The sequence below is a fragment of the Gorilla gorilla genome, chromosome 4 (genome assembly GCF_029281585.2).
Source record: "Gorilla gorilla gorilla isolate KB3781 chromosome 4, NHGRI_mGorGor1-v2.1_pri, whole genome shotgun sequence".
NCBI classification, from domain to species: domain Eukaryota; kingdom Metazoa; phylum Chordata; class Mammalia; order Primates; family Hominidae; genus Gorilla; species Gorilla gorilla.
The window spans coordinates 92843293-92870954 of NC_073228.2; the positions used below are offsets into that span (position 1 = coordinate 92843293).

A 27662-nucleotide genomic window follows, 5' to 3' on the forward strand; every position below is an offset into this window, starting at 1 on the left:
GCCTCCACCTCCCGGATTCAAGCAATTCTCCTGCCTCAGGCTCCCGAGTAGCTGGGACTACAGGTGCATGCCACATGCCCGGCTAATTTTTGTATTTTTAGTAGAGATGGGGTTTCACCATGTTCGCCAGGATGGTCTCGATCTCTTGACCTCGTGATCCGCCCACCTCGACCTCCCAAAGTGCTGGGATTACATGCGTGAGCCACCGTGCTTGGCCTCCCTACTACTATTTCTTACATAATATTCTGAATTTGAGATTTATCTTCATATAAGTATTTTAAAATTCGGGTAAAATTTACACAGAGTGAAATACACAGATCTTAAATGTACACTAGGTGAATTTTAACAAATGATCCCAGTCAAGATATATAACTTTTCTGTCACTGAAGTAAGTCCCTTGGTGCCCCCTTCTAGTCAGTTCCCACCGCCACCAACAGGCAACTACTGTTCTCATTTCTATCAGCATAGATTAGTTTTGTCTGTTCTTGAACTGTATATAAATGCAATTATACAGTTTGTTCTCTTTTGTGCCCAGATTCTTTCATGCAGCATAATCCTCACATAAATTTTAATGAGTGAATTTTAATAATTGTTATCACGATTATCACTGAAATTAGTTACATTCTGGTTTATCTAATAACTAGTCATACATAATTTTTAAAATACAGAAGTTCAATGTATCATGTCTCCTGTTTCTTGATTTTATATTTCATAGGAACTCTCTCTTCTATTCTCAGAGTCTACAAAATGCATTATTAAAAAGGCAGGAAGAAAACTGGGCTTTATCAAGGTAGGTGAGGAAGGGCTGTTGTGTATGTCTTTGTATTGTCAGTACATTTAAAGTGGACTCTGGAGAGGACACATTGCTTAGAAGACAAAAATCATTTTTCTGAGTTCTTTCGTAGTCACTAAACTCAAAGGACAAATATCATTACTGGTTGGGGGATTCAGGAGAGAGATAGAAGAAACTATTATTCTCTCTCTCCCTCTCTTACAGCTACAGGGTCTTGCTGTGTCCCCCAGGCTGGAGTGCAATAGTGCAATCATAGCTCACTATAACCTTTAACTCCTGGGCTCCAGTGACCCTTTTGCCTCAGCCTCCAGAATAGCTATGACTATAGGTGTGCACCACCATGACAGGCTAATTTTTAAATTTTTTTGTAGGACAGGGGTCTCACTATGTTGTTCAGGCTGGTCTTAAACTCCTGGGCTCAAGTGATCTGCTCACCTCAGCCTCCCAAACCATGGGGATTACAGGGTGTAAGCTATCACTTCTGGCCAGAAAGTATTATTCTTTATTTTTGAAACAAAATTATTTCAATTGATAAATAACAATTGTACATGTTCATGAGGGAAAGCATTATTCTTTTATTGCCAGTAGAACTCTGAAGTAAAGAAAATGTTTTTTGATTTGCTCAAATAATTTTTTTCACATGCAAAGCACAGAAACCAGGATAGTAAATGGGAAGAATGAAAAGATGGAAAACAGTGAAAAATATTATTTTCAGCCTCCCAAATCTTACTTGGAAATTTAGCTGATGAATTTGAAAGTACCAAAAAGTAACATAGTCTCCATGCAATTTCAGCTGATTGTTACGGACACAGGAGTTGGTAAGGATGACATGCTTTCTGTGTTCTAATACTATAGCTGGGTTGGTCATAGGGGAGCAGGTTACAATGGCAATGAGCAAGGAAGCAACAGAAATTCAGCCAAGATCTCTAGATTTATAGTCTTAATATTAGATGGCTGATAGGATAAACTGATTATTAACTAGGCAGAGTAAATTAAACCTTATAGGATGAATTCTAAATTCATATTTGTGATTTAATTATAGAAAACTGCTTGCTTGAGTAAGGCTCTTTGGCCAGTTAGTGTAGTCAATAGAGAAGCAAACTGCTAACCTTAAGGTTGTGGTCGTGTCATCCAGAACTGACAGCTGAGGCCATCTGTGCCTGGAGAATCCTAGAGGCGAGCCTATCAGTCCTGAGGTTTGCTCTACACACTGGCGTTTTCTTTCCAAAGGCTGCTTCATTAGAGGAGAGTTCCCTGTAAATCTATTCAGTGTGTGGCATTTGCTTTTGGGGGGAAGCCTTTTTTTCAAACTAAAATCTTAAAAAAAATAAGTGGTATATCATATAGCTCAAAAATAAAAACAATATTTAAAAGTATGTGTTGTTAAATCTTTCCTCTCATTCACCTCTTTCCCCAACCCCTTGCCATGTTGGTAACTACTTTCTTCATTTCTTTTTTTTTTTTAAGTTTTTTATTTTTAATTTTTTTTAGATGGAGTCTCGCTCTGTCACCCAGGCTGGAGTGTGGTGGCATAATCTCGGCTCACTGCAACCTCTGCCTCCTGGGTTCAGGCAATTCTCCTGCCTCAGCCTCCCGAGTAGCTCAGATTACAGGCATGCCACCACACCAGCCAATTGTGTTTTTTTTTAATTTTTAGTGGAGACGGGGTTTCCCCATGTTGGACAGGCTGGTCTCAAACTCCTGAGCTCAGGTGATTCACCTGCCTTGGCCTCCCAAAGTGCTGGGATTACAGGCGTGAGCCACCATGCCCGGCTGTATTTTCATTTCTTTGTGTGTTCTTCTAGGGTTTCTTTATGCAAATTTAAGAAAACTTATTGTTTTGGTCTCCTCCTTTTCTTACCTGAAAGGTAGCTTACTCTATACACTGCTCTGTTATTGCTTTTTACCTAATGATATGTTCTGGAGTTTTCCGTATCAGTACATAGAGGCTTTAGTTTGTTTTGTGTTTTTCAAAAAATGGTTACATAGGATTCAATTGGGAGGATGTACCACAATGTACTTAAGCACTCCTGTAGGGAAAGGTACCTTCCCTAAGACTTTAATCATGAATATTACACATATAAGCTTTTGCATACACATAGGTTTGCATTTCCAAACAGGGCTCTCTCATTTGTAAAAATAAACGAGTATATCATGTAGAATATTTCTGGAATAAATGTTTGAAGAAAGTAATTGTTTCTGTAACTATCACTTCTAGAAAAGCCTGTGTTTTGATATATTTAGCACTAGTAGTGTGAAGCTTTGGGATGAATACCTGCACAGCTCGGCTTTCTCTGTAAGTGGAGTATGTGCTTTGAGCATTAGTAAAGTAGGATCCTACCAAATTATCTTTTGGGAACGTGATATTCCTAAAGAAATAAAATAGCATACTGTGGTCATCATAGGAAAAATCAGAACTTTGTTGACTTCTTTTACCATTATTTTACAGAGTAGCCTTGTGTTTACTTTGAGTAACTTGTGGGAGAGTAGGGCTCCCAATCTTTTTAGTGATTAGCACCTATCAAGTCTTAATGGAGCCTCAGCAACCCTCTGAGTTAGTGATAAACTCTGTGACTTGGAGAAAATCAGTGCTTAGAGGGAATAAATAAGTTGACAAATGTTACTTAGCTTGTAAGGGGCATTGTTGGTTTATTAACCAAGACCTCTCAAAAAAACTGCACCCTTGTCACAGTGTCATCAAGTAGGTTAAATAAGATCATGTAGGTCAAGTCCATTGTAGTGAAGGAACTGTTAGTGTCTTGCCCCCACTCACAGGCCAACTTCAAAGTCTGTTTCCTCAGGTTACCCCTACCATTGCAACCTCCCAGGCATTGGCTCTCCCTTGGTGGAGCGTGTCAAGGAAACTAACAAGGCCCGTACATTTCTGGCCCTGGAGTGTTTGAGCAAAGTGCTCTCCTAACTACTTTCTATTCCATGCAGAATTGTCCCACTAGTAGTTCATGTTTCCTCCCATTTCAGTCTGGTCCTTGTACTGAGTTGCCAGATTCAAAGGATGAGCATCCTTTCTAGAAGTTGGCTACTAAACATGGGTATATGAGGGCTGGAAGTTCTTCCTCCAGTCTGAAGCAATCCAGACTGGGTAAGAGATGGAGCTGATGATTTGGCAGCCAAGGTTATTGGTAAGATCAGAAACTACTTTAAGGCCAGAAACAATGACCATTTTCCCATGTTTTCCTAATTCTAACTCTTAACAAAAGTTCCCAGGAAGGAGGCCATGCTTAGGACGGGAGAGGTTAAAGAGCAGCCTCATTTCTGGTGATGGAGATATTTGCTTTCAGGCAATTCGGACAATTGGAATCCAAGGGATATGCACAGTAGGGAAGTGAACTTGGCTTTACTCCTTCATCACTGGATCTTGTTTAGAAGTCAGTCTGCAAGGATAACACATAGGAAAGATGCCATAGAAATATGCAAACAAAATGGAAAAAGGGTTTTCTCAAATCACAAGATGAAAATTCAGATGCTCTGTTCTGAACAGGGTTCCCTTGCCAAATTCAGTATCTCTATTTAATCCAGACTTTCAAACATAATTGGAAAAAAAAAAAAAAACACCCACACATCCAAATCAGGCCAGCATTAACTGAATCCTGAGTTTAAGTCCTTATTTACAACATTCTCATATTCTAACTCAACATACTGAAAACTGAAGTGACTACCTTCCTCACAAAGCAGTGACCTCTCAATTTCCAATTTGGACATTACTAGGATCCTAATCATTTAAGCCTAAAACTGTAAACTTTAACAATTCCTTATCTATCACCACTCCTACCATTAATCTAACCATTTACTGAATTCTGACAATTTTCGCTCTCCTAGATCTTTCAATTACTTGCTTAAACCTAACTCTTTTAAATTTGCGATTGTATAATCAGAGGCAAACTAACTCTTCCAGTCTTGTCTCACTGCTCCCCTACACACGGCTACACTTTACGTCAATAGAAAGGCCCACAATTCCTGCAAGTTTGTCTCTTGCTTTCCCATCTCTGTACCTTTGTATCTACTATTTCTTCCTTGTGAAATGCCCACATCCAGGGATGGTGTCATGATTCCAGGGCCCAGTGCAGAATGAAAATGTGGAAGTCCTTGTTGAAAAAGTGAAATAAAAGGTTCTCTCTGTTAAAGGTACTAAAATATAAAACAGTTCACTTTTACTGTGTATCTCTTCTGTTCAGGCACATGCTCTATTGTCCTACAGGACTTTGCTTACAACATTCAAACTCAAATATAAAATTATTAAGGATAATTTTATTATCAGGATATTATCAGGATAATGATAGCAGAACACTAAACGAAACACAAGCTAGGGCCATATGTGACTGCAGGGGTGGTCACATGCCCACAAACAGCTTTGAACTCATCCCCTTCTGGGCCTTTCTCAATCCTGCCCACCTTCAAAATCAAGTGAAAGGCTTCTGCTGGGTGGATGAGGAAGTGTCCATGCTCTGAGCCTCTGGTCTGCTCCGCCCCGCCCCAGGATGGCCAAAGTGGCTCCCTCATAGCACTTTGTAGACTTCCCTGAGAATGCCTTTTATCTCCTATTAGTTTATAAGTTTCCTAAGAGAAAGGGCTACAACTTCATTCATCCTGGAATCACCACATGAGTTACATATAATAATTGCTTAATACATGTTTGCTGAAAATGAATACAAGAGAACAAAGCAGAAAGCACTGCTATTTTGAAGCCATATGCAACATTTCCTCGAACTGCATTCTTTTTGGAGCAGATATCACTACTAATGCAAAAGTCCAAGTTCTCCAGCTGGCTAACTGGTGGTGTCTTGTTTTCCTTTTCAGTTTTTAAATTAATCTTTGTATCAATCTTTTTAAGGACATTCCCCTTTAGAGATTATTATTGAATGTTAATAATGGATATATTTGATAGTCTCTAAAATGTATGAATTCACTAATTTATTCAGATTTATAAGCCTATGTTTTCAACTTTTAGAAATTACTTTGATGAAGAAAAAAGGAACTGCTTTTGGAAACACTTTCTACAGATTTTAGTTAAAAAATAACTTACGGTACTGCTTTTCACAGTGGCTTTTGAAAAATTCTGTACATTTAAACAGGTTATCAAAGATCTTCATGGAACTTCTTTGATAAAGAAGTTGAACCATTCAATAAGAACCTTAAACTTCCACCACTGGCTGAATTCTGTAATACCCTAAGAACTGTTATCCAATTCACACCCCTCCCACACAAACACACATATCCATCTTTTCATATAATATTTTGAGTTGAAAACTGAGAAAGCTCATTTGTGCTTGTGGCATAAGCTGCTTTGTAAAAAACACAATAAAATTGAATAAATTTAAACAGCAAAACATTAATTTAAAAAAATGCACCACGGACACTGCATCACTAAGAAAGCCAGTAACTTTACTGAATTGTCTGCAAAATACAAATTATACCTTATTTCCAGCAGGAGAAACTTTTGAAAATTTCCCACTTTTATTCACTACAGACAGCTGAATTAAGTCCCTTGAGATACACAGATGTGGTTTAACTTAGTTATAACATCTTGTCATCTAGTGGCGACAAAGTCCAGCTTATGCCGCTGTGAGCCTCTATTTGAATATTTGTTGCAAATGCTTGTATGCCCTCATTTACAAGCGATTTTAATTACTCTCATTTAATGGAAACAAGTCCCCAGGAAAAGAAAAAGAAGAAAAATGATACAGCAAACCATCTGAAGCAATCCAAGTCCTATGCCTACAGTGACCCAGGTCTACTTTGCTCGAAGAGAACACTGGTACTGCATTCAAACCACAACAGAATCCGTCACTTAACTGACCTCTCTGAATTAAACTGAGGTATGAATCAATTTGAGGTATGAACAGGGAAGGCAAAATGCAATACCAGATTATGAAAATAACCAAAATGGAAAAATTTGATGTAGAAGATATGTGGCTTGGATTGCTCCACATCTTTGGTTAAAACATATTAAGAAAAGCCTTTAATTACATCTGTAGTCTGAAGCATTCTAACAGACACCAGTATTCCAGCAATCTTCAAAAGATCTGTAGTGGCAGGAAATTAACGCCATAAAAGTGACGACATCACGGCAGATGGCACAAATGAGAACAGATGAAGTATGCCATGCTTAGGCAACAGCCTTTATTGAGGGTTCAAGTGGCTTCTTCTTTAAAAAAAATGTTTTTTAAAGAAAGAACTACAAAGCGTTTACTCTCTGGAGAAACAAACAACAAAATAAAGAGGGCAAAAAATGCTATCTCTAAGTTAAAAGATGGGTATGTAAGAAAAACAAATCCATAAAAGTGTGTGAGGGCAGACATTCTTTTAAAAAGTGTCTTGGAATTTTGTTTTTTCATTCTCACTTTAGTTAACTTTTAAATGATCTGGGGATGACAGGTATTTTTATATTCATCATTACAAAATGCTAAATTCCACCTTTGGGAAAAAATAAGCCATTTTACTAAAAAACACAATTTTTAAAAAGGTTGAAATAAACAGCCTCCACGCAGCAATGCATACAATATACAGGTTGTGCAGCTTGCGTATATTGCATCACTGTTACCAGTATTCAAGCTTCATATTACCAAAAATCTTTTAAAATAGGATTAGATATAACAATACTCGCAGTCGTGTAAAATGCCACTTATGGATCTTTCACTTGCAATGAAGAATGTTGCCTAAAATGTTACTCTAGGACGGGTTATGTAAAATAATACTCCCTCAGGGCTCTGCCCTAAAGTCTGGAATACAAAGGATTTACTGTGATTAAAAACCATACTAGCTTTGCAAATACAATAATGGTAAATTACAGATAAGGTATAAGGGTAAAGATAGACCAAGATTGTTTACAGAAAGTGACTCATCACAATCAAAATTGTGCTTCTTCTCATTAAATCATCTCTAAAAAATTCTCAGATTATCCCTTCGCTATCTTGCCACCACTTTATAAGAATTCAGTAGTGGGAACAAGAGATGACTGGCATCCATTTTCAAGTGATTCTGTTCTCTTCATGTTCTTATAAAACTATTGTGAGAACTGCTATAAATAGCCAAGGCTTCTGCTGGTACTTTAGCTTACTTTATCTTCAGCATTAAAAATTCACTTTTTCTTTGTTGCTGAGGCAAATTGCAGGTTAAAAAACTAATATGGCTATTTCTTCATATTTTCATGTAATGACCCTTTCCCACCCACTGGTATCTACTGATATTGATATACTAAAGTATTTTGAAATGACAAAGAACATTTGTGACATGTTTGCATATTTTATACACATCAAGTTAGAAGGATGGGTTGTAAGGATGTGATCAAGTCTATGGTGAGGAAAATGATTTTCTTATTTTTTTCCCCTGTGCGTGTGTGTGTATGAGTGTGTATATTTTCAGGGATGTTTTTGTTTTTCCTCTGCATAAATGTTATTCTTTCATGTTCCATGGATACCTTGAGTAGTGGGATATATATGAAATGGTTGATAGATTTTTTTTTTTTTTAGTATATAAAACATTAGTACAAGGCAGGCTAGCATCCTTTATGGATACAACCAAAGGTGCATTGTGGTCTAATTGTGGATTTCAGATCAAGTTAAGAAAAATATAGCCTAGTTAATAAGGTCTCTTGGCTTCTGCCACCCAGCGGCAGCCTTTTACAATGAGAAACACATAGCAACTATGCAAGTAAAAGAGAAAAAATGGATAAGAAATGTCCTACACATGATATAGCAGTGTTGATATTACTGCCTATATCTTCTTTGCTGTGTATGTCAATGCATATGATTGGAGATGAATCGACAGATCTTCACATTCCAAGAGAAGGAAAATCTTTCCTAGACTGAAATATCTTTTAAACAATATATATTGACTTTCTTATGGCACTCACTTATTAAAGGGTCTGAAAATTAATCCCTTATAGACGAATATTAGACAAGAGTCATTTTTTTAAATTAAAAAAAGGGACATAGAGAGGTTCTTTATGGGATTTCTTGAAATGGCTATTAAATCTCTTTATTGAAGAAAAAATAGATGACATACATGCTTTATGCAGAAGTGACATTTGGGGGTCCTGACACACCGGGATTGTTCAACAGTCCTATATTGCTGACAAGATTGTCAAGGGTCAGTTAAAATAATTAAAAACGGATGACAAAGCAACTATCCCTTTACCTGCTTCCTTCTTGTCTAGCACCCAGTCTTTCACATTTTTCTTCTGTGGGAATTTATAACTTATTCACCAAGTAAATTCCATATCACTTGTTTCTAGGGCCATATTTGCAGGACATGTGCCCCAACATAGCTTTTCTATTCTGGGCATATTTCTAAAAAGCGTATCAAATTCTAGGCTGAAAACCAACCAGATGATTTAGAATATGGGCAAGTTAGGATATGCACTTACTGAATTCCAAGATGCATGGTGAAATGGTGAGATCAGAAAGGGGCCCTGCATTTGATAAAAATGCAAAAAACAAAATAAAAATAGCATGAAAGAAACTAGTATATACAATGGATGTCAGTTGACCCAATAGATTGCTAATGTATTAAAAACAATTTAGGGTGTTGCAATGTGATATGTTCTAACCCCACAGGTTATCCTTTTGACAGCTGACCTTAAACTTATAAAATGTAAGCAGAGTAAAAGAAAACAGAAAGAAAATAGTTACTCAAATGTGCAACTGCACAAATATACCCCCCTCCCGCTATTAAGATAACAAAACTTCTGCTATTACCATAATATTATATATATTAGAAAGCTATACACAAGCATGTTAATTTCACAGATTTTTTTAAAAGATTCTTAATATTTTATATAATTAGAAATACACATTTCAAAAACAAAACTTCTACAAAGAGAAAACAGTTATCTTGGTTAGCAAAGCATGGAGTTCTTCATGGCTTAGGGTAGTGCTTTCTATACAAAAAGTCCTTTTTGGTTTTTTACAGGACTGTTTAAAATATTAGCGAAGCTATCAAGGGGAAAAAAACACATTTTGGCTTAAGTAAACTACAAAAAGCCACAAATGCTTTGCAAACTCTGTCTTACCTTTTATATGAAAATAAGCAAAATGTAATGTACATATTTTTATATTTTTATTTAATAAGAGATGCAGACCCAGATTTATTTATTTATTTAATTAAATACGTTAGCCCTCCAACTCCACATTTTTTTAAATAGGTATGGTCCTCTTTTAATGGTCTTTGATCCTTTTTAATGAGTGCCATACGCCAATGATATGCCTGCAGGTTTGTGAGCATTCTTGGGATGTCAGGTGACCTGGTGTGTTCCTAACATTTACCAATGGCCACCCATTACCGGGTCTGTCCAAGCATCTATACATTTTTCTATATGTTGCATAACAGCTGCTCTCTCTTTCAGTAAAGATCTGCCGCTTTTGGCAAATGTTTCCTTTTGTCTATTTACATGTAAATAACGTTGAACCTGCAACATGACACTATCTATTGTAACATACATTTTGCAAAGGAGCACAACAGTGAAAAGAAGTTAGCCTTAAAATCTATTTTGTACAAGTGTTCTGTTGTACAACTCAAGTGCTAAGCTTATCTCAGCATTTCTGTTTATCTTTATACTGTATCACTGAGGCAATTTAAAAGTACTTTTACAAAACAGAGTACCTGACTTTTTTTTTTTCCACACACGGCACATATAATGCATATCGACCCCCCTTCCCCATTAAGGTATAGCACACACACACACTGCAAGAAAAAAAAAAAACTAGTGAGTAATAATCTGATCATGTTGCCCATCCTTCAGAAAGTCGCATGCGCTTGACTGAGGGACTTTCCCTTTCGTCCGGCGAAGGTCTGGTGAGTCCAATGGGGGAGTGGAATTCGTTCCGGTGATCCTCTCGGTCGCTCCCGTCGTACGAACTGCTACAGCTGCTCAAGCTGTCAACAGGAGATCTCCCCGCCTCGTGGCGCGTGTGTTGTGGGTATCTCGAAGGGGTGGTGGTACGGTCTCTAGGAGGAGAAACAGGTTCTGACTTGATGTTGAGGCTTTGAGTAGAAGGCAGGGAGAGATTTGAACTCTGAGATAAATGAGTGCTAGTGCAAGCTCTGTAGGAGGAAAGGAAACCCAGTTACAGATGAAGGAGGCCTGGAGGCCCCAGGAACTCACAATTACATCAAACATCAGCTTAAAGACTCGCATAGACACCAGAGCATGCCCAGAGTGAAGAGAACGTGCATGGAAGCACATAAGGGCATCGCCTTCTCAGGGCGATTTAGGATGACTTTGTTGATTTGCCCGGTAGTAATTACAGTATTTAACTGGTCCAGGCCTCATGAATTATATCTCTAGTCTCCGAGAGGCTCCCTAAACATATAGGTTACCATTTCAGAAAGGTTTAAGACACAATGGAAAAAGCATTTTCTGTGTTCATGGACTCTATCCCTAGACCAGTTCTAAAAATTAAATTTCTAAGCATTTAGATACAGTGTTTAGCTCTGGAATTAGACTTCCTTGATTTACTAATGCTTGTGTTTGAATATTATTTTTAAAAGTTTATTATCAATATAAATATTTGCCTCCAATTAATAAGCACATACAGATGGAATTACATAGTCTTCAGAGAAAGTGAAGGGAGTTAAATTTTAAATGACTAGAACTCAAATGCTGCACAATAACTGTATCTGGTAAAAAGCTTTGGAGGTGGAAAAAAGGGAAAGGGGGAGGGAAATTGAAAATTATCTGCAGAAAGTTTAAACGTTGGTTTTCAAACACTTAAGACTTTCTACTCCATTAAAACTGATAATTTGCCTTTCTTCATCCTTTTGCAGTTACATGAGATGAAAATACTTTGTGTTCCACAATGACCTCAATTTTATTAATGTTAGTCACTCCCTGATGCGGTTCTTAGGCTACCACTCCTCTTATGTATCATTGGCATTAGTTGATGAATCTGGTGTTGCCTAAGGAAAGCTTGTTGCCAAGAAGGATGTAGTGTGATTTTACTGTGTTTATAATCCTTAATCCTCATATATTCCCAGAGAGAATAATTTTTCCTTTTTCCAAAATCTGGGAAAATTTAGAAACTTGGAATTCTAGAGGAAAAAAGCATTAAGCCCTTAAGTGTAGATTAGCAATCACAATGACTTTGATCAGGATAAACCATAGTGGCATTGCTGGCATCAATTTTAAGATGCTTTTACTCTTCTTACACTAATTACACTGACTTCCACAGCTAGAGTCAGGATTACTTGACTATATTGTCAAAAGAGCATGGTACTCTCTTTTACTGAGGAAGAATCCAAGTGAAGAATTATCCATACAGACACACCCATTTTAAACAAAGGAAAGCAAGCCTACTTACTAATGTATGTAATTACGCTGCTTTCCAGTGGAGAGAATTAGTTGGCACTAACAATGTCATCATGAGCAGTGAGATAAAAAGTATATATTTCAGAAAAAAAGTGAAGTAACTTGGGGCTGGCTTTTAGGGAGATGCAAACTCAAGATGTATAGTGATATAAAATTAGTCAGAAACGAGTTTATCTTTGAGTGATGTTTTGTACAAAAGCACCACCTACTGGCAAAGAATTACTTTCCTTCTCCTATTAATAAATAGATGAGCTAATGTAGAGAATAATATAAAGGAGAATTATTTGTTTCCTTAATAAGCGTTTCTTTCTCTAGCTTTTATGATCTTATATAATCAAAGCAGTGTTAGCATTTATATCAAGAAACTACACTGACTGTATATAATTTTCAAACACCTGTTTATATTTGGAGCTATTTATTTGTAGCTTATTATTTTATAGTCTATCAGTTTACTAATTTTCCAAAAGTTTTAATTAAATAAGCCTTGTTAAAATGGTGAGAGGGAACACCTGTATTTCAAAAGGATTCATAATGGTAGACTATTTTATCTTGGTTCAAAGTTACTTAGTGATTCATTTTGATGTTTGAGGAAATCGTCTTTTGATTTCTGGAATAAAGAATTTTCCTGGCTCTAAGAAAGACTATTTCACTAAAATTTAATTAAATGCTTCTGCTATGAATCACACAACTGTTTAATAATGAATATGAATTAGGAGCCTGAAAATAAAAAGTGATATATCAATAAATACTTTTGCTTGCTCTTTGACATATAGATTATGTCTTCACAGGGAGGGTGACATAGAAAATTAGAAGAAAAAATTGGTGAGTTGGACAGTCTAAGCAGTTAATCTAGACAAGGTAAGGGAAAAGTAATATAACCAAAATTCTGTTTCTTTAATACAGTTTTTGGAAGCTGCATTATTCACCTCTTTGCGTCATCTCCCTATGTTAACTGGCCTGTATAGGTTTAGCTGTGTATCTTCCCCATGAAAGATGTAACAATTATTGGTTATCCCTTTCTACAAACAGACTAGCTTAAATTTATCTTTTGGTGGAATTTCATTTGACACTGAAAACATACATGAAACATTTTGAGTAGTTCTGGGGACTAAATCCACAGTAGTAAAATGCAAGTGATATCTTAGATTCAGCTTCATTATACTGTGACATAGGATATAAAATAGAATGGCTAGTCTCTGTTAACAAAGAAGTATTTTCTTGAAAAGAAAAAAGTAGCATTAAAATAACTTAACTGCATATATGCTAGGTTCAGATATAAGCATGTTGGTCTACTTGAGAACAAAATATAGACACGAATAGTTATAGACCTGGATAATTGTGAAATACTGCATATGTGTGGGTGGGTGATAAAGAGGTGGGTGGGGAGATAGAAGCCAGATATGCAAGTTACCCATATCAAGTCCTCTATGCAAATTTTCATCTATTACAGATGCTTTTGAATTGGGAAAACTCCTACCCTTTCCCATAATTGTTCAGAAATCAAACATGACTGGATAGTTTTATTCAAAATTTTTACTGCCTCCGCCTGGAAATTAGACTATCAAACTATATTTAACCTAACCTTTTATAAGTCATCTCTACTCAGAGTTATCTCTCTCAGTATGTACTGAACACCCACATCAACAAAGATGACGTATGGAAATGCTTCCAGAAAACAGGTTGCCCTTTTTATAGGTGGTGGTTTAGAAAAACACTAAAACTTACTGTTACACTAAATCAAATATTAGTATTCAAAGGACTTTCATTAACTCTTGATGGCAAGTTCCTCTGTCAGCCATCCTCCTCCCTATAGCAAATCAATTTGTGTTGCTTACTTAGCTTGGTTAGATAAAATCAGATACTAGGTTTTAAAAGTATAGCTTTGAAGACTTAAAGCTCCAAAGGACAAAATGAACTTTTTTTCCATGGACAAAATATGAAGAACTCTGTTTATGGTTTTGCAATTTTGAGAAAGAATTGTGGTAACCATCTTGGGCTGCTGGGAATATGTACTTTGGTGGAGCTGAAATATATTCCACTCTGCTATGAACATTGTCTCTAGCCAAAAGAATGTGAGCCCGCAACACAAATCTCTGCGACAACTTTGGCCTGGAAAATGTATCAATTCTTTTTAAATTGATTTACACTGTAAAGAATTAAGGATGCTCATGTGAATTACTTTACATAAGTATTGCAGCTTGGGGTTTTTAAAAAAAAACAGTTTAACATTTAATCGTGTGAATATGAGGTAGTCCATGTGAAGGAACCTCCTTTCAAAAAGCTACTCTGTGTGTGATTGTGAGAGGGAGAGAAAGAGTGTGTGTGAAGCAGAGAGAGAGAAGGGCCAACAGTGGAAGGACTGGAAGGGTCATTCCATTGATTTGAGGGGTAAGGGAAGTGATTAAGTGCAATTAAAACTCACAGAGAAAACTAAGAGTCAAATTAAGCACAACGAAATTAAGTGTTGAAAGGAACCGGGAGCTGAACAAAATGCTTAATCTTTGGCTGTTGTAATTCAGTTCCTTTCTGTCTAAGGCTGTCCCTCCTTTCTCATTTTCTGAAACCTCTATTAGAGGCAGCAGAGAATTAGATTCTTCCTTTGTAATAGAAAAGAGTTTTAAAATTGTAGTACAGTTAAAATATGTAAATAAATATGTTTATATGTAAAAATATAAATTATCAGGTACTATTGAAAACAAAAAAAAGCCACATTCAGAGAAAATAATATGGCTTTTGACATTGATAACTTTTAGGGAAATCTAGCCCTATAATGGATGAATTTTGCGAAAAAATGGGAAATAAGCAGTTATGTTTATTTTTGACACGAATCATGTTCAGTGGATTCCCTGCTAAGCCATAGCAGTAGATATTTTGTACAAAATATGTATACATGTACATGTTTTTTAGTTGCCTGGATGGAATTATGTGCTTGGTGATAATTACCTGAAGAAGTTCCCACAGTTAATGTCTACTTGAATAGTTAACATTCCAGAGAAAATTTAAGTGTCCTAAAAAGATAAAACTCTGCGCTGATCAATATGTAATGTATTTTCAAAGTTAACTATCTTTCAAGAAAGCTGACCAACAGTATCACGTGAATTTTTCTTACTATTTAAATGAAAGGTTAGATTTTCAATGACAGTGATTAGCCGGTAGGATGAACATAAGCAAACAGTGTACGGGTGAATATTTCATAATCAGATCACTAATATATGCTAAATCACTATCATGTGAAAGCTAGTGGGTGAGGGGAGAGAGGGCACCAGCAAACATAAGAGACACAAAGTTGTGGTATAAATCAGTGACTTTTATACTAATCAGTGTTTTATTCTCACTGTCTCCTTACACATATGGATATATAACTAGTTAACTAATACAGCTAAGCGATTAACGATAACAAATGGCTAAGCAGAAAAGTAAAAGTGGGCTAGGCAGACAGAATATTTTTAAAATATAAAAGCTTGTTATCTTTAAATATTTTATATCCTCCTGGTATTTTCTTTTGAAGATTAATTGCAATTTTGGACTTATTAAATTTACAGTCAGGCTTTCAGTTAATGTTTTAAGCTTTTTTAAAAAAAGATTTGTTTTATATGAAATAGTGTGAATTGTGAATTCAGAGCTTTTTAAAGGTTTGAACGTTTCCATAGATAAATGACAGGAGTCATTTCTATGATAAAGACATATCTGAAAACTACCACAAGGGGGCAGAAAGATACATCCTCTGACTACATAAAACAAAAAGTATTTTTATGTCCAAATTTAGGTAATTAGTATTATATGTACTAGTTAGTATTATATACATATATTTCTTAAAATATCTATAAGTATACAACTATACTATCAGTACATTATAAATACATGAAGCCTGTGTATCAATTGACTAGTTGTTCCTATGTGTATTAGGTTAACAGTAGCATAAACTATATGGTTTATGTGAAAAAAGAAAAATTCTCAAATATCTAAGCTTGTACTATAAATGCCTTCTTATGTCCCAAATGAACTGTGTGAAAACTAAATAAAAATTATATCACTGATAGAAGTGGAAACCAATGTAGCCTAAAACAATAAGGAAATAATTTACCTCATTATTACAGAGCTCGCTGTCCTCTTAAAAAACAGGTATATAAGATTTAAGCTACTTGAAAAGTATTGATCTGAAAATTACACTTGGATTTCAATAAAGTAGAATTTTATACCCGTTAATGGGATATTAAAGCACATATTTAGAGACTGTCATTTGTTTTTCAAAATGCATTCTAAAATTATATTATAAAAAATAATATTGCTTACCCCAATTGACTGAGGGCAGATGGTGGCATGTTATGTAGGTGTTGCTGTTGCCAGCCAGTTACTGAACCAAGGTGAAGAGCGCTGGCGGTGTTAAACCCAGACAGAGATGACAGGTCTGCACTACTCAGAGAGTACTCTAAAGAATAAAACAAGGGAAAATATTAAATTTAGAAATTATCAAATGGTAAATAGAATAAACATTTTCAATTTCCAGAATATTCTATTAGGATTATCGTTATTATATATATTTTTAATTTTGAGGGGAGGGGAGATAAAGCATCAGCGATAATTCTAATTTAAAAGGAATATACTATAAACCAAAAATAAGTATTCCACAAATGCTCTGAAGTAGCATAGTCCGCAATTCTAGTTTATTAGAACTACAATCTAGTATAAAGGTATGTACATATTTGATGATGTAGAAATGTTAAACAATCCTGAGAAAGTGAGCTTTTTATTACATCAAAGAAACAGCTCAATTTTCTTGAAAGTGTGTTTCTATTTTGAACTCAGGTTGCATAAATAAAACTTTCAGTCAGTTAAGAAAGAAAAATGTGGATATTCACTTTGTCTTAGTAAAGAATGGGTAATGTTGCAGTGCTGCGGACAGCGCAGGCCCTAAATAAAGCTTCCTAATAGAGTAAAAGATAACTTTTTCATCTTGCTTTTCAATAAAAAGTATTTAGTGTACTAATTGCACATGACAAAGCTACTCACCGGTACCATATGTTGTTGAAATGGCTGATGGATATCCTCCCATTCCTTGTCCTGGTAAAGTAGGAGTTGCTACGGAAACCACTGGGGTAGCCAATGACTGAGCCGACTGGGAGTTATTTATCCTTTGATTCTTTTAAAGTAAATAAAAAGACATTACTGATGAATTTTTTTAAAAGTTAAAAATATTAGATTTCAGTATTAGTTTTGCACATAAAGAGATAACTTGGTACAAATCTCATGAAATTAATCATTTAACATGTGTCTCTGTGAACTCTGCCAACCCTATCATTTACAATCCTTCAAGAGACCAGCTGTTGCCATAGTAACCCATTACATCAGTATCTCCTAGGCAACTGAACTAGTAACAAGTACCATAGCTTTATTATGGGTAAAAACAGACTATGTTGAAAACTGATGAAATATGTATACTGTACTTCTATTGTTTCAGTTTTTATTCAAATGCAAATTAAAAAAAATTAAAATCAACCATGGTAGTTTTTATGTTCAGTTCTACACACAGCGGAGAGCAAATGAGTAGGGGCTCATGTTATATTTTGACCAGCAGGTGGTGCTGTGACCACTTTGTTCAGATTCTTCTAAACTTCCCTCAAACTAGATGGCAAAGCAGCTAATGCGAATATTTAACTCATTACAGTAAAGAGATAAAAGATCCACCACATAAACTTAAAATCATGAGACTTTAATTCCCAGAAGAAGAAATATTTTATGTAACGAAATAATATTTTTGTTTAAGTTTTACTATAAATTGTCCTAAAATATTGAAAACAGAAAAAATATTGAAACAAAAAAAAAACACCTGACATTCTTTTCACCTGTGAGTGATGCCAGACATTAATGGTATTTAAACATAATCAATGTTGACATACTGTGGTAACTTCCAATATCTTCCAATTTTATCAAAGCTACCACCTCTACCTAAAAGTAGCTTTGCCCATGCCATTTGAGGGAAGCGCTCTCACCACTTACCAAAAGCAGGTCGACATCCTCAGACTGAGAGCATGCGGAAGGAGTTTTATTAATTAGTGTCCGTAAATATTTATAATTGGGCAAAATCTTTTCAACAAAAGGAAAAGCATCTTCCGATAGACACAACAGTTTAAACAGTTTTAAAACCCAGACTCCAAAGATAACTCCTTACAAAGACATTCTTTGTTTCCCTTAATGAGCTGTTTGTCTCAAATGTGAAGACAATCTACGCGGTTTTCAGCCCAGGTCAGTGTCTCAATGTTCATTATTTCATCACTTCATTTTGAAGGAAAAAAAAAGACTGTGCTTTGAAACCTCACTTGCTGGAGGAAGAGGAGCTACACACCTGGCTGCCAGAGAGGGACCTAACTGACCCATCACAGATTCCCTGGGACAGCATCAGTTTTAAGGGACCTGGAATAAATCTGTTGATAGAGATGGCCTGCCATGCACGGCCCACACTGCTTGGCTGTAGCCCTGTAGGAGGTTATATTTATTAGACCCAGTTTTTTTCTGAAGGGAATGTTGCATATTATGTGATGTTTTTGGTTGATATTCAAAATTAATCTGCACTGTGCCATAATAAACTAATCAGCTCACAGGACTGTTTTACCCTGAAGCTTGCCACAGAGCAGAGAAAGAAAAAAAAAATAAATGTGTTTGCAGAATGATCTAAATTTGTCTATGGAATCTTGGTTTTAAACGTTCTTGCTCTTAAGCAAAGCTCATTTGTAGAACACTGATGTAAGTCTCTTTGTTGTTGAATTTGGTCCCATAACATTATCTTCATCTTAGGCATGCAGACCCAGAAGAAAGAAAAATGCCAGGGTCTGGGGATATAATCTCTATTTAAAATTTCTTATTTATTTATCTTTCTTAGAGGTGCTACAATTCTTTTTTGATGTAAAATATAACCTTTGTTCCTAAAATGCCTGGGATTTTAATTTGCTTTTGAGAGATAGCTATTTTCATGAAGTACATGTATGGAAAGATGAATTGAGGCAGTGTGCAGGCATGCGATGTATTAGATATAATCATTGCAATACATCTAAGAAAGAATTTGCTAATTAACAGGAGAAAGTTCATTTAGAAATTGTGGAATGTATTTTCTCACTATCAGCATGTTGAGGACATAAATATTGTAAAAATACTATGTTATGAAGTACCTCATTACCTATTATTACTCTGCTTATGGGACGTAGAGATTGACCGATGGTAGTGTCTGATTTTTTTCCAACTATAAATTGAAAGCCTTAAAAGAAAATGTTTTTCTTATCCTAGAACATCAGCCTAGTGAAGTTCACCAGATTTTTTTTCTTTTTTACACGGAAAAGGGAAATGCAAACCAGTTACCAGAAATAATAGCTAAATACAAACAAGGCTCTGTCACAATGGCACTGGTGTGTTAATTTTCTGGGAGAATGTTAAGTAATTCATCAAGTTAGACAAATATAAAAACAGCAAAACATATACAAAACATTATCAATATTTATTTAAAATGTAGTTTTGTATTACCACTGATGGCATCGTATTCTTGCTGCCTGGTGGAATAAGAACTCGGAGATCTGGTTTACGGTTATTCATTCCTAAATTCATTGGGGGAGGAGATTTTGCTTGCATATTCTTGTTCAAGTTACCAGGTGAGACCAGCAGACCTGGTGAGTTTCGGGGATTGCCATACCCGTTCCCTGTTAACAAAAAACAGTAAAGCATTTAGGAAGAAATCTAGGTCAAATATGTTTCCGAAGAATACACAACATGAGAATAAAAACAAAAGCTTAATGGTAAGACATACATTGCAAAACCATAGGATGACTGATTTGACCTCCATGGGACAAGTAACCCAATTAATTATTCAATAGTCCTCTGAAGGAAGATTAAAAACTTTTTATGAGAAGAGAGCCAATATACATCAACTTGCTCAGAAGTCAGCATATACTTTTTTTCCTATCAAAAATATTCAGGAAGAAAGTCAGACAGTAGTTCAGGGTCTAAGAAAAGCACAGAACTGGTCTTGCACTTTAATTGACTAGCTTGGCGGAGGCCTGGCTGGCGTGACTCACTCTTTCAGTTCACTGGTTTGGGTTTTATTTTGTGTGTCTGTGTGTCCTTAAATGAAGAAAGGGCATACCAGCAAGACTGTAATTTCTAGGACATGCAGGAGGAGGGGAAGCCGCTTACACATTTCGCTGTTCAGTTCCGCTTTTCTCTGAGTGAATTCTCTCTATGGTTTTTCTTCCATCTGCTTTGCCCTCCTTACTAAGTTCAGTGTACAACCCTTGCTTTCCTCCTCACACAGAACTTCAGAAAGCAAGACTCCTTCCCTGGAGCTGAAATGAAGTGATGATGCCTCCGCTAAAGTGCTGATTCACCAAGGCACAGGAATAGCCATTGAACTGGAAGACTGAAAGGGTTTTCTTAGGTCTCTGATGTTCAGTATCCTACTAACAGAAAAGTGGGTATCCCAAGGTCTGCGTTTTTCATATTTCAAAATACGACCAAGAGAGCTAGGGAGGAGTTGATTACAAATGCCAGCAGAGCTGGCATGACAGTGGACTCAGAAAGACATCTGCTGATTTCCTCCACTGCCTCTGAAGGGAGAATAAGAGAACTCAGCTACCTGATTCAACAATCCTTGCTAGAAACTAGACAGTTGTTTTCTGAAGCTTTCTAAAGGAGACAGTTAAACCTCATTGTTATTGCCATCATTACAAAACACAAGTATCTATTACCCCTGCATGAGTGAGATTGTGTGCTACCCAGTGAGGATGCAAAGACAAGGCCCCAGGCTTGAAAAGCTCTGAAATCTCTTTGTGGTAATCCAATACATACTCATGGAAAACAAAAAGACCAATACAAGGCAGCGTAGGGTGAGGTGCCTGCAGAGTAATCCAGATTAAGTGTTATTGAGTTCCCGGGAGAGAAGAGGTGATCCAATAAAAGATTCACGGAAGAGGCAGGAGTTGATGAGGGCCTTAAAGAAAGGCCATAGGAAGATATGCTAGGCTTGTGACTGGGCAGAAAGGGCTGAGGTAGGAGTTTAAAGAGCATGGTAAGGGGCACTGAGAGGAACCTGTTTAGAAGGGGACCCGTGAAAAGAGAGGGGTGTCAGAGGCTCTGGAGGGATGCAGGGGTTGGGCTGTGGAGATCTCAGATTCCAGGCTAAAAGGCCTTGGGTTTATAAGGTGGAAATGAAAGTTTCAGAGTAGAGGTATGACACAGACCTCTAAGTGGTCAGAAAGATCTACTGGCATTGGTATACTCAGGAATTAGTAGGGCCTGCTAGTGTGGACCAGTCTGGAGACTACTTTGATGGCCTGAGATAGAGGCCACGAGGAACTGGGAAGGCAGAGCAAAGGTATATTTCAGGAGATATTTATGGGAACATCTTTAGAAGCAAAATATATTTGAGGCACACTGTATAAAGCAGATTTGTTCTTCATATCCCATTCATTTACCTGTCTCATTTTATGCATGAATAAACAGGCTGAATATATAACAAATAACTACAAGATTAAGTCTGTCAATTGGATTATGAATAAAATTATCCCAGTTCCTGGGGCAAAAAAACAAAAATAAAGCAAACTGGACATCCCCAAAACGTGTGTTAAGTGACAGGAGTCACTTAAGAAATGTTGGTTGAATCTGAATACCAATTCCCTTCTATAAGAAAACTTCTGGAAAATTAGCCAAATTCTCTAAAGCTAGATAAATATGACAAACCCCAAAATTTTCTTTACAGTAAATTCGAACAGTATTCCATGGCAAAAGCTGTTACATAAAACAATGCATTTACTTTCTCTCACTAGAAGAAAAAAACAAACAAAAGAGAGTATGTTCACTTAAAAAAAAATGCTTGACAAAATGGAGTGCTTAGAGGAGTTTTATATTTAATATGTCATCCTGAATCATTATTGTGAATATGTTATGAACTTAGTTTGAATTAATAGATTCTACGGGATAAAAAGAGAATAAGAACATCAAGGTCAATTCTGCTCTATACTTTGCTGTCAGCTGAAGGTCAGATGGACACACTGAAGACATATGTCACTTATCTATTAAGCCTGTGTGAGATCTGGTTTATATAAACAATCAAATGGAAAATTAGCTGGGTAATTTCAAAAGAAGGGGGAGAAAAAAGTCTGTTAAGCAGTGCAATGAAGCTTGAATAGATCAGAAGAAACTAAAACCCCAGCTCGGTAGATGCCGATACTGGTTTGCATGGAGGAGTTATTTTGCTAAAAGGAAGTAAAACCGCTTCGTGAAATGTGTTGTCCTGTGATATGACAAGCACTGGGCCAGTGTGCGAAAATGGAAATGCTTCACGGAGGCCTTGAGAAAAGTTTTTTTTTTTTTTTTTTTTTTTTAGCATTTTCTACAGTAAACTCTCTGAGAAATTCCAACAAAGCCTATGTCTTTTTGCCCACATTTTAAACAGTGATTCAGGGCAGCAGTAGGGGAAAAAAAAGTAAACATACATTGTAGCTTTTCATTCAATAAATACCTCAAAACTAAAAAAATTGATTTTAAAAGCCTTCTATTTTTCTCTTGGAATATTTCCTGTTATTTGGAAATTACGCCATTTTAGAAGATTAGTCACATATTTTAAGGTGTTTACATATTGAAATGTAAAATATTTTGAACCATGATGACACTTCTTAAATTCATATTTTTAGAGCATCAAGTTATTTTTAAGAACAAATAAATTCTGCTTTTTGCTAGTGAATTTCTGCTGTTTTTAGCATATTGTGCCAGCTAGCATTTTGGAGCCGTATAATAACCATTTCTGTTTCCAGCCACCAAATTGTTATTCTTTGGGCATAATATAGATTCAGGAATGCAAGACTGTGGATCCTAAACCAGTGATATAGAAACCTATGATTTGAAAATCAATGATGAATACATGCGTGTGGTTTACTGCTAAGAAGAGCCTGCATTTAAACCGGCTGGGAAACCGCAGCCTCCTCCTCACTCAGAACGCTGCGGCCTGTGTTGAGCCTGTTGTCCCACCTTAAGATAAATTCACCAAAGAGAATGGTCGCATTTAAATTCAGGGGTCCGGGAGGTGGGAAACACCACCTCTCAACAACCTTCTAATATACGGATTCAACCTTTTTTCATGCTATGTTTTAAAATTACCCTCTGCCTGGACAATTATCAATTTAGACGTGACTGTATGCAGATGTCACATTCCTCTGACCACTTAAAGGCACAAAAATTATAAAGCAGGAGTGAATGGATTTCCTGATTATAGATTATAAGAAAATGAAGTACAGACCAACTTTAGAGTCAGTTTGTTTTATAGTTTCATTTGATTAAAAATATTGTTTTACATAAAAATAACAAATTTAAGCATATATGAGTTAACTTACACAAAGGATTAGAGAATCTACCTCTTCTGGTTACAAGTTTGTATATACTCATATTAAAGTTAGTGTCAATACATAGAACTTGAATGTGGTGTTAGGAGAAAAACATTTTTCTCCCCAGTTAACTTGCAAACACTTGCTGCATTTTTTTTTTATTGACTCCTATTTTAAGAAGTTGTAAATTCAAAGAACATATTCCTGGCTTAAGATATTATGAGGAAGGCATTTTGCCTTGTCTCACAGAGCTCACTTGAACATGTAGCTCTCTTTGAGCTCAAAGTTCTGAAACTTTCTTTTATTTGGATGTTTAGGCATTTTGAGTTTTCTTCACTTGTTTCTTTTTCTTTTCTAGGACTTTCAATTATGAATACAAGCATATAAGACTAATAAGCATAAACAGAATTAGTCACTATGGACCATGGCTAGTTCTGCCATTGGCATAACCATTTTTTAATCTACCAAACTGTCATCTTCCATTATCCCCTCTCCTTCTTCCATCTCCATATCCAATGAGATACCAAATCTTATTCATTTTTCTTCAAAAATGCCTGTCTCTACTTCCACTGCCACCATCTTAGCTTTGGCTTTCATCACCATTTGAATAAATATTTCAGCAACTCTCCATCTGGGCCTCTGGTCTCTAGTTGAGGGGTTCTTCACCAGCCCTTAAGAGGAGTTTCAGGCCTTCAGAGGAGTTCCTTAAAGCTGTATGCAAACTTTTGTGCATTTGTGTGATGCTAACCAACCCACTCAAGGAAGTCTTTCTGAACTGCTACTTCCATCATGTTCCTTTTTCAAACATGAGTGCTTAACACAGTTGAGTCAGTGCCCTGCCTGGCTCTCAGAACTGTCTACAGTTGACACACTCTATCTATGAAACCTAATTTCCAATGGTCACAGCCCGCCTTATGGTCCTCGGAATATATGCAAATCTTTGCTCTAGCAGTTCAATAACTGGCAGTATTGGCTCTCCTGTTTAATTCAAATTTATCTTTTAAGGATCAACTAAAGTTCCACCTCTTTCATGATGCCTTTCAGACAACTTCAGCCCACACTGAATTCACTCCCCTCTGCTGCAATTAGTGGCAGTGATAATACAGAGTACTAGTTCTTTATATGTTTCAGGTGCTTAAAAAATAGATATATAGAATATGCTAGAAAAATTAAGAATTATTCAGGAAAGGCACTAAAAGGTAAGTTATTGAGGGACAATGAGGTGAGAACTGAAAATGTAATGAGTGACTTGTTAAATTGAAACATCAAGGGTCTCTTTATGCTACTCGAGAAAATTTTATATTTTAGATAATGATTGCAAACTGATGACCAAGTACATTATTGAGACAAACTGCTTATCTACCATATAATATGAAAGCCAGGAAATCATGTAAGTGCCCACCTACTAGATTTGTTTACAGAGAGTTAATTAAAGCTTCTTTTCTACCTGTTGCACCTGTTAATCATTTCACAGCACATTACCTTAGCTAACTGCAAGTGGTAGAATTAAACACGTCAGACATTTTCCCTAATGAAAATGAAAAGTTGAAGTCTCTGATATTTTCTTCCACACTGACGAGTATTTGTTGCCACAGGTTGTTGTTATATCAAGGTAAATCTCAATACTAATTTACACATACAGAACTTTTAACCAAAAGATAAGCTGCATGATATCCTAGGAAAAAGAATGGTGGCAGGGTGGCTATTAAGAGTGAATAGGAATTTATCAGATGGTTCAGAGAGAGGCTTTGTGGAGAGAAGGAATGCAGGACAGAGAGATCTCGGAGTTTAGAAGGAGGGGCATTCCTCTGAAGATGAAACAACAGGTCTTGAAGAGCAGAAAGTTTTCCGAAGTTGAAAAAGAAGGCTTGGCTAACATGAACCTCTAAGATTATGTTAACTTTACACTGTAGGCTTTATACTAAACTTTTACCAAACTTTATACTCTAGAAAATGAGTGCCTAAGATAGCTTCTTAGTTGTTAGCTTTATTAAATTTGTGTTAGGAAAGGAACGATGATGGCAGTGGAAAGGAGAGACAAAAGGGGGTTGGACTGCTGTTAGAGAAGCTAGTTAGAATGCCTTGCTCTAGAATACATGAGAAATTATGCCTGAATGAGGCAGCACAGAGAGAAAGGTTTACAGGCAGCCAGGAGTTGGGGACAAAAAAAGATAAGGCAGAGGAATCTAGGTTCTACTCAAAATGTTTCTGTTAAGAGTTCTCTCAACCCTACTGAGCCTTAGTTTTCTCAATAGAAGTATTTCCCTAGTGTGAGAGAAGCATGAAAGTAATCTGAATGAGAGGCTCTCAGGTACTCATCTGAGGCAGTCACTGACAATCTTACCATCCAACAATATTAGCAATCGCTAACACAGTGTATAGTATTATTTACCAACAACACAACATTAAGCATACACATTAACTGCTCAGAAGAGTACCAGGCACTTGTAACTGCTATGTAAGTGCTAGATATTGTACATGGATATAAAGCACTTTTAATCTTCACAAGAACAACCCTGTGGGATACTAATAGTATCCCTATGAAAAATGAGAAATGAGAAGACTGAAGAAAAGAGAGGCCCAGGAATTTGCTCAATGTCAAACAGCTATCAACTGGTGGAGCTATGATTTGAATCCAAGCAGTATGTCCAGAGTCCATGCCCTGAAGTACAACACTACACTGCTCCTTCAGAACCAGTCATGCTCTGAGATAGTGAAAGCCTTTCTATGTCGAGTCTCATTTGCAAATTATGGGGATACAAATGAAGAGAGGACACAACTAGGGACAGGACAGTCAAGGTTGTCCTAAGCCAGAGGTGATGTGCAAGTTTGAGGGACATGTTGTAAGGTCAACTTGGGCATAGTAAATAGTAGTTCTGGTTCAGAAGACACTGAATTCTCATAAAGAGGCACAGAATGGTGATGTTCAAACCATATTTCTGGTCTCTTTCTGGATAAATAAATATTTACAAGTAGGAAATACTGGGTTTAGCTACACTGAACACCAGAGTAGCTGCTTTAACTTTTAGTGTGCTATTTTGAGTGGATGATTAAATATGCTTTTAAAAATAGATTTTGTAATATTTTAGTCAATAATCTTCTCCCCTGTAATATACTTAAATGGTAACGATGCTTACTTACTTACTGTCAATTTAAGAGACCAGCTTCTATCAGAAACACCCAATGTTACAGTGAAATGTCCAGTATTTTTTAGTATCCGCGATTAGTTGTTACCCGGGAAATAACTTCTAATATATAAATGTATAAAAATAATTTTGCTTAGTAATTTGTTAATAGTATCTGATTTTGAGGGATTTGAAGCAAATTGCCACAGGAAAACATTAAGCTGAACACATAGCTGGACCTCTGAAGTATCAATTTGCTGCTTTTACTTCAACAAAATGTTTTACTCACTGTAAAAAAAAATAAAGCAATTTTGAAAACAGTTACAGCATACTGGGTTGTTAGACAGGAAATGTCACATACATAATAATGCTCACTATCATCAATTAATTTTATATTTTAGTTTTTAAAGTTTTAAGATTAAAAGTTAGTTTCCAATATCAGGATATTGTTTTGTGCCTCAAATGAACATACATCTTTTTATAGAAAATTAAATTGTGTATCATAAACTTGCTCATACAATCCCCTACTCTACTGGAAGTGACAGTTGAAAAAAAAATTAGTGGAAAAATATGATCTTCTAGACTGCAGTTCTAGACTGAATGCCTGAAACCTTGTTACATATGCTAGGAACTGTGAGTTATTCAGCTGTTGTGTATCAAAATCAGTTTTGTTTTTATTTTTATTTTTTTGAGAAAAAAATATCTTTTACATTGAATAGCTCTAAGAGAAAAGGCAACCACAAAACATTCAGGGGTCAGAAATCTGGGAATGATGAAAATTTCAATATGCTTAATGTAGAATGGGGGCAAATCAGATTTCTGATTCTTATCTTGCTAAAGACTCCTAATTAGGGATTCTTACACACAAAATAAAGGCTCCACTTTTTCTGGGGGTTTCTTAGGGAAATTATATAATAATGCATAATGTTAAACTATGAAGAAACTTCTGTGAAACCTCAGTGCATTCTGTGGTATATTCTTAGAGAAATACCCCAAGACTATACCAAAGCCAAGAACTATTCTTGGCCATACCAGTTCAGGGGCATCAGACGTTCTAAAAA

General features: G+C 36.1%; 1 protein-coding gene across 33 annotated transcripts in view; it reads right to left on the reverse strand.

The window, feature by feature from the left end:
- Positions 1 to 6172: 6172 nt before the first annotated feature.
- Positions 6173 to 27662, reverse strand: part of MEF2C (myocyte enhancer factor 2C) — a 170523-nt gene continuing 149033 nt past the window's right edge. For 12 of the 33 annotated variants that reach the window (XM_055387494.2, XM_055387492.2, XM_055387486.2 and 9 more), the window contains 4 exons: positions 19629 to 19801; positions 17127 to 17256; positions 16410 to 16545; positions 6173 to 10852 (listed from right to left, as the gene is read on the reverse strand). In XM_055387494.2, the coding sequence (XP_055243469.1) occupies positions 10531 to 10852; positions 16410 to 16545; positions 17127 to 17256; positions 19629 to 19801 (761 nt within the window). In that variant the 3' untranslated portion in view covers positions 6173 to 10530. Of the gene's footprint in view, positions 10853 to 16409; positions 16546 to 17126; positions 17257 to 18113; positions 18138 to 19628; positions 19802 to 27662 lie in introns of all 33 variants that reach the window. The other 21 variants (XM_055387503.2, XM_055387501.2, XM_055387504.2 and 18 more) reach the window with 3 other exon arrangements.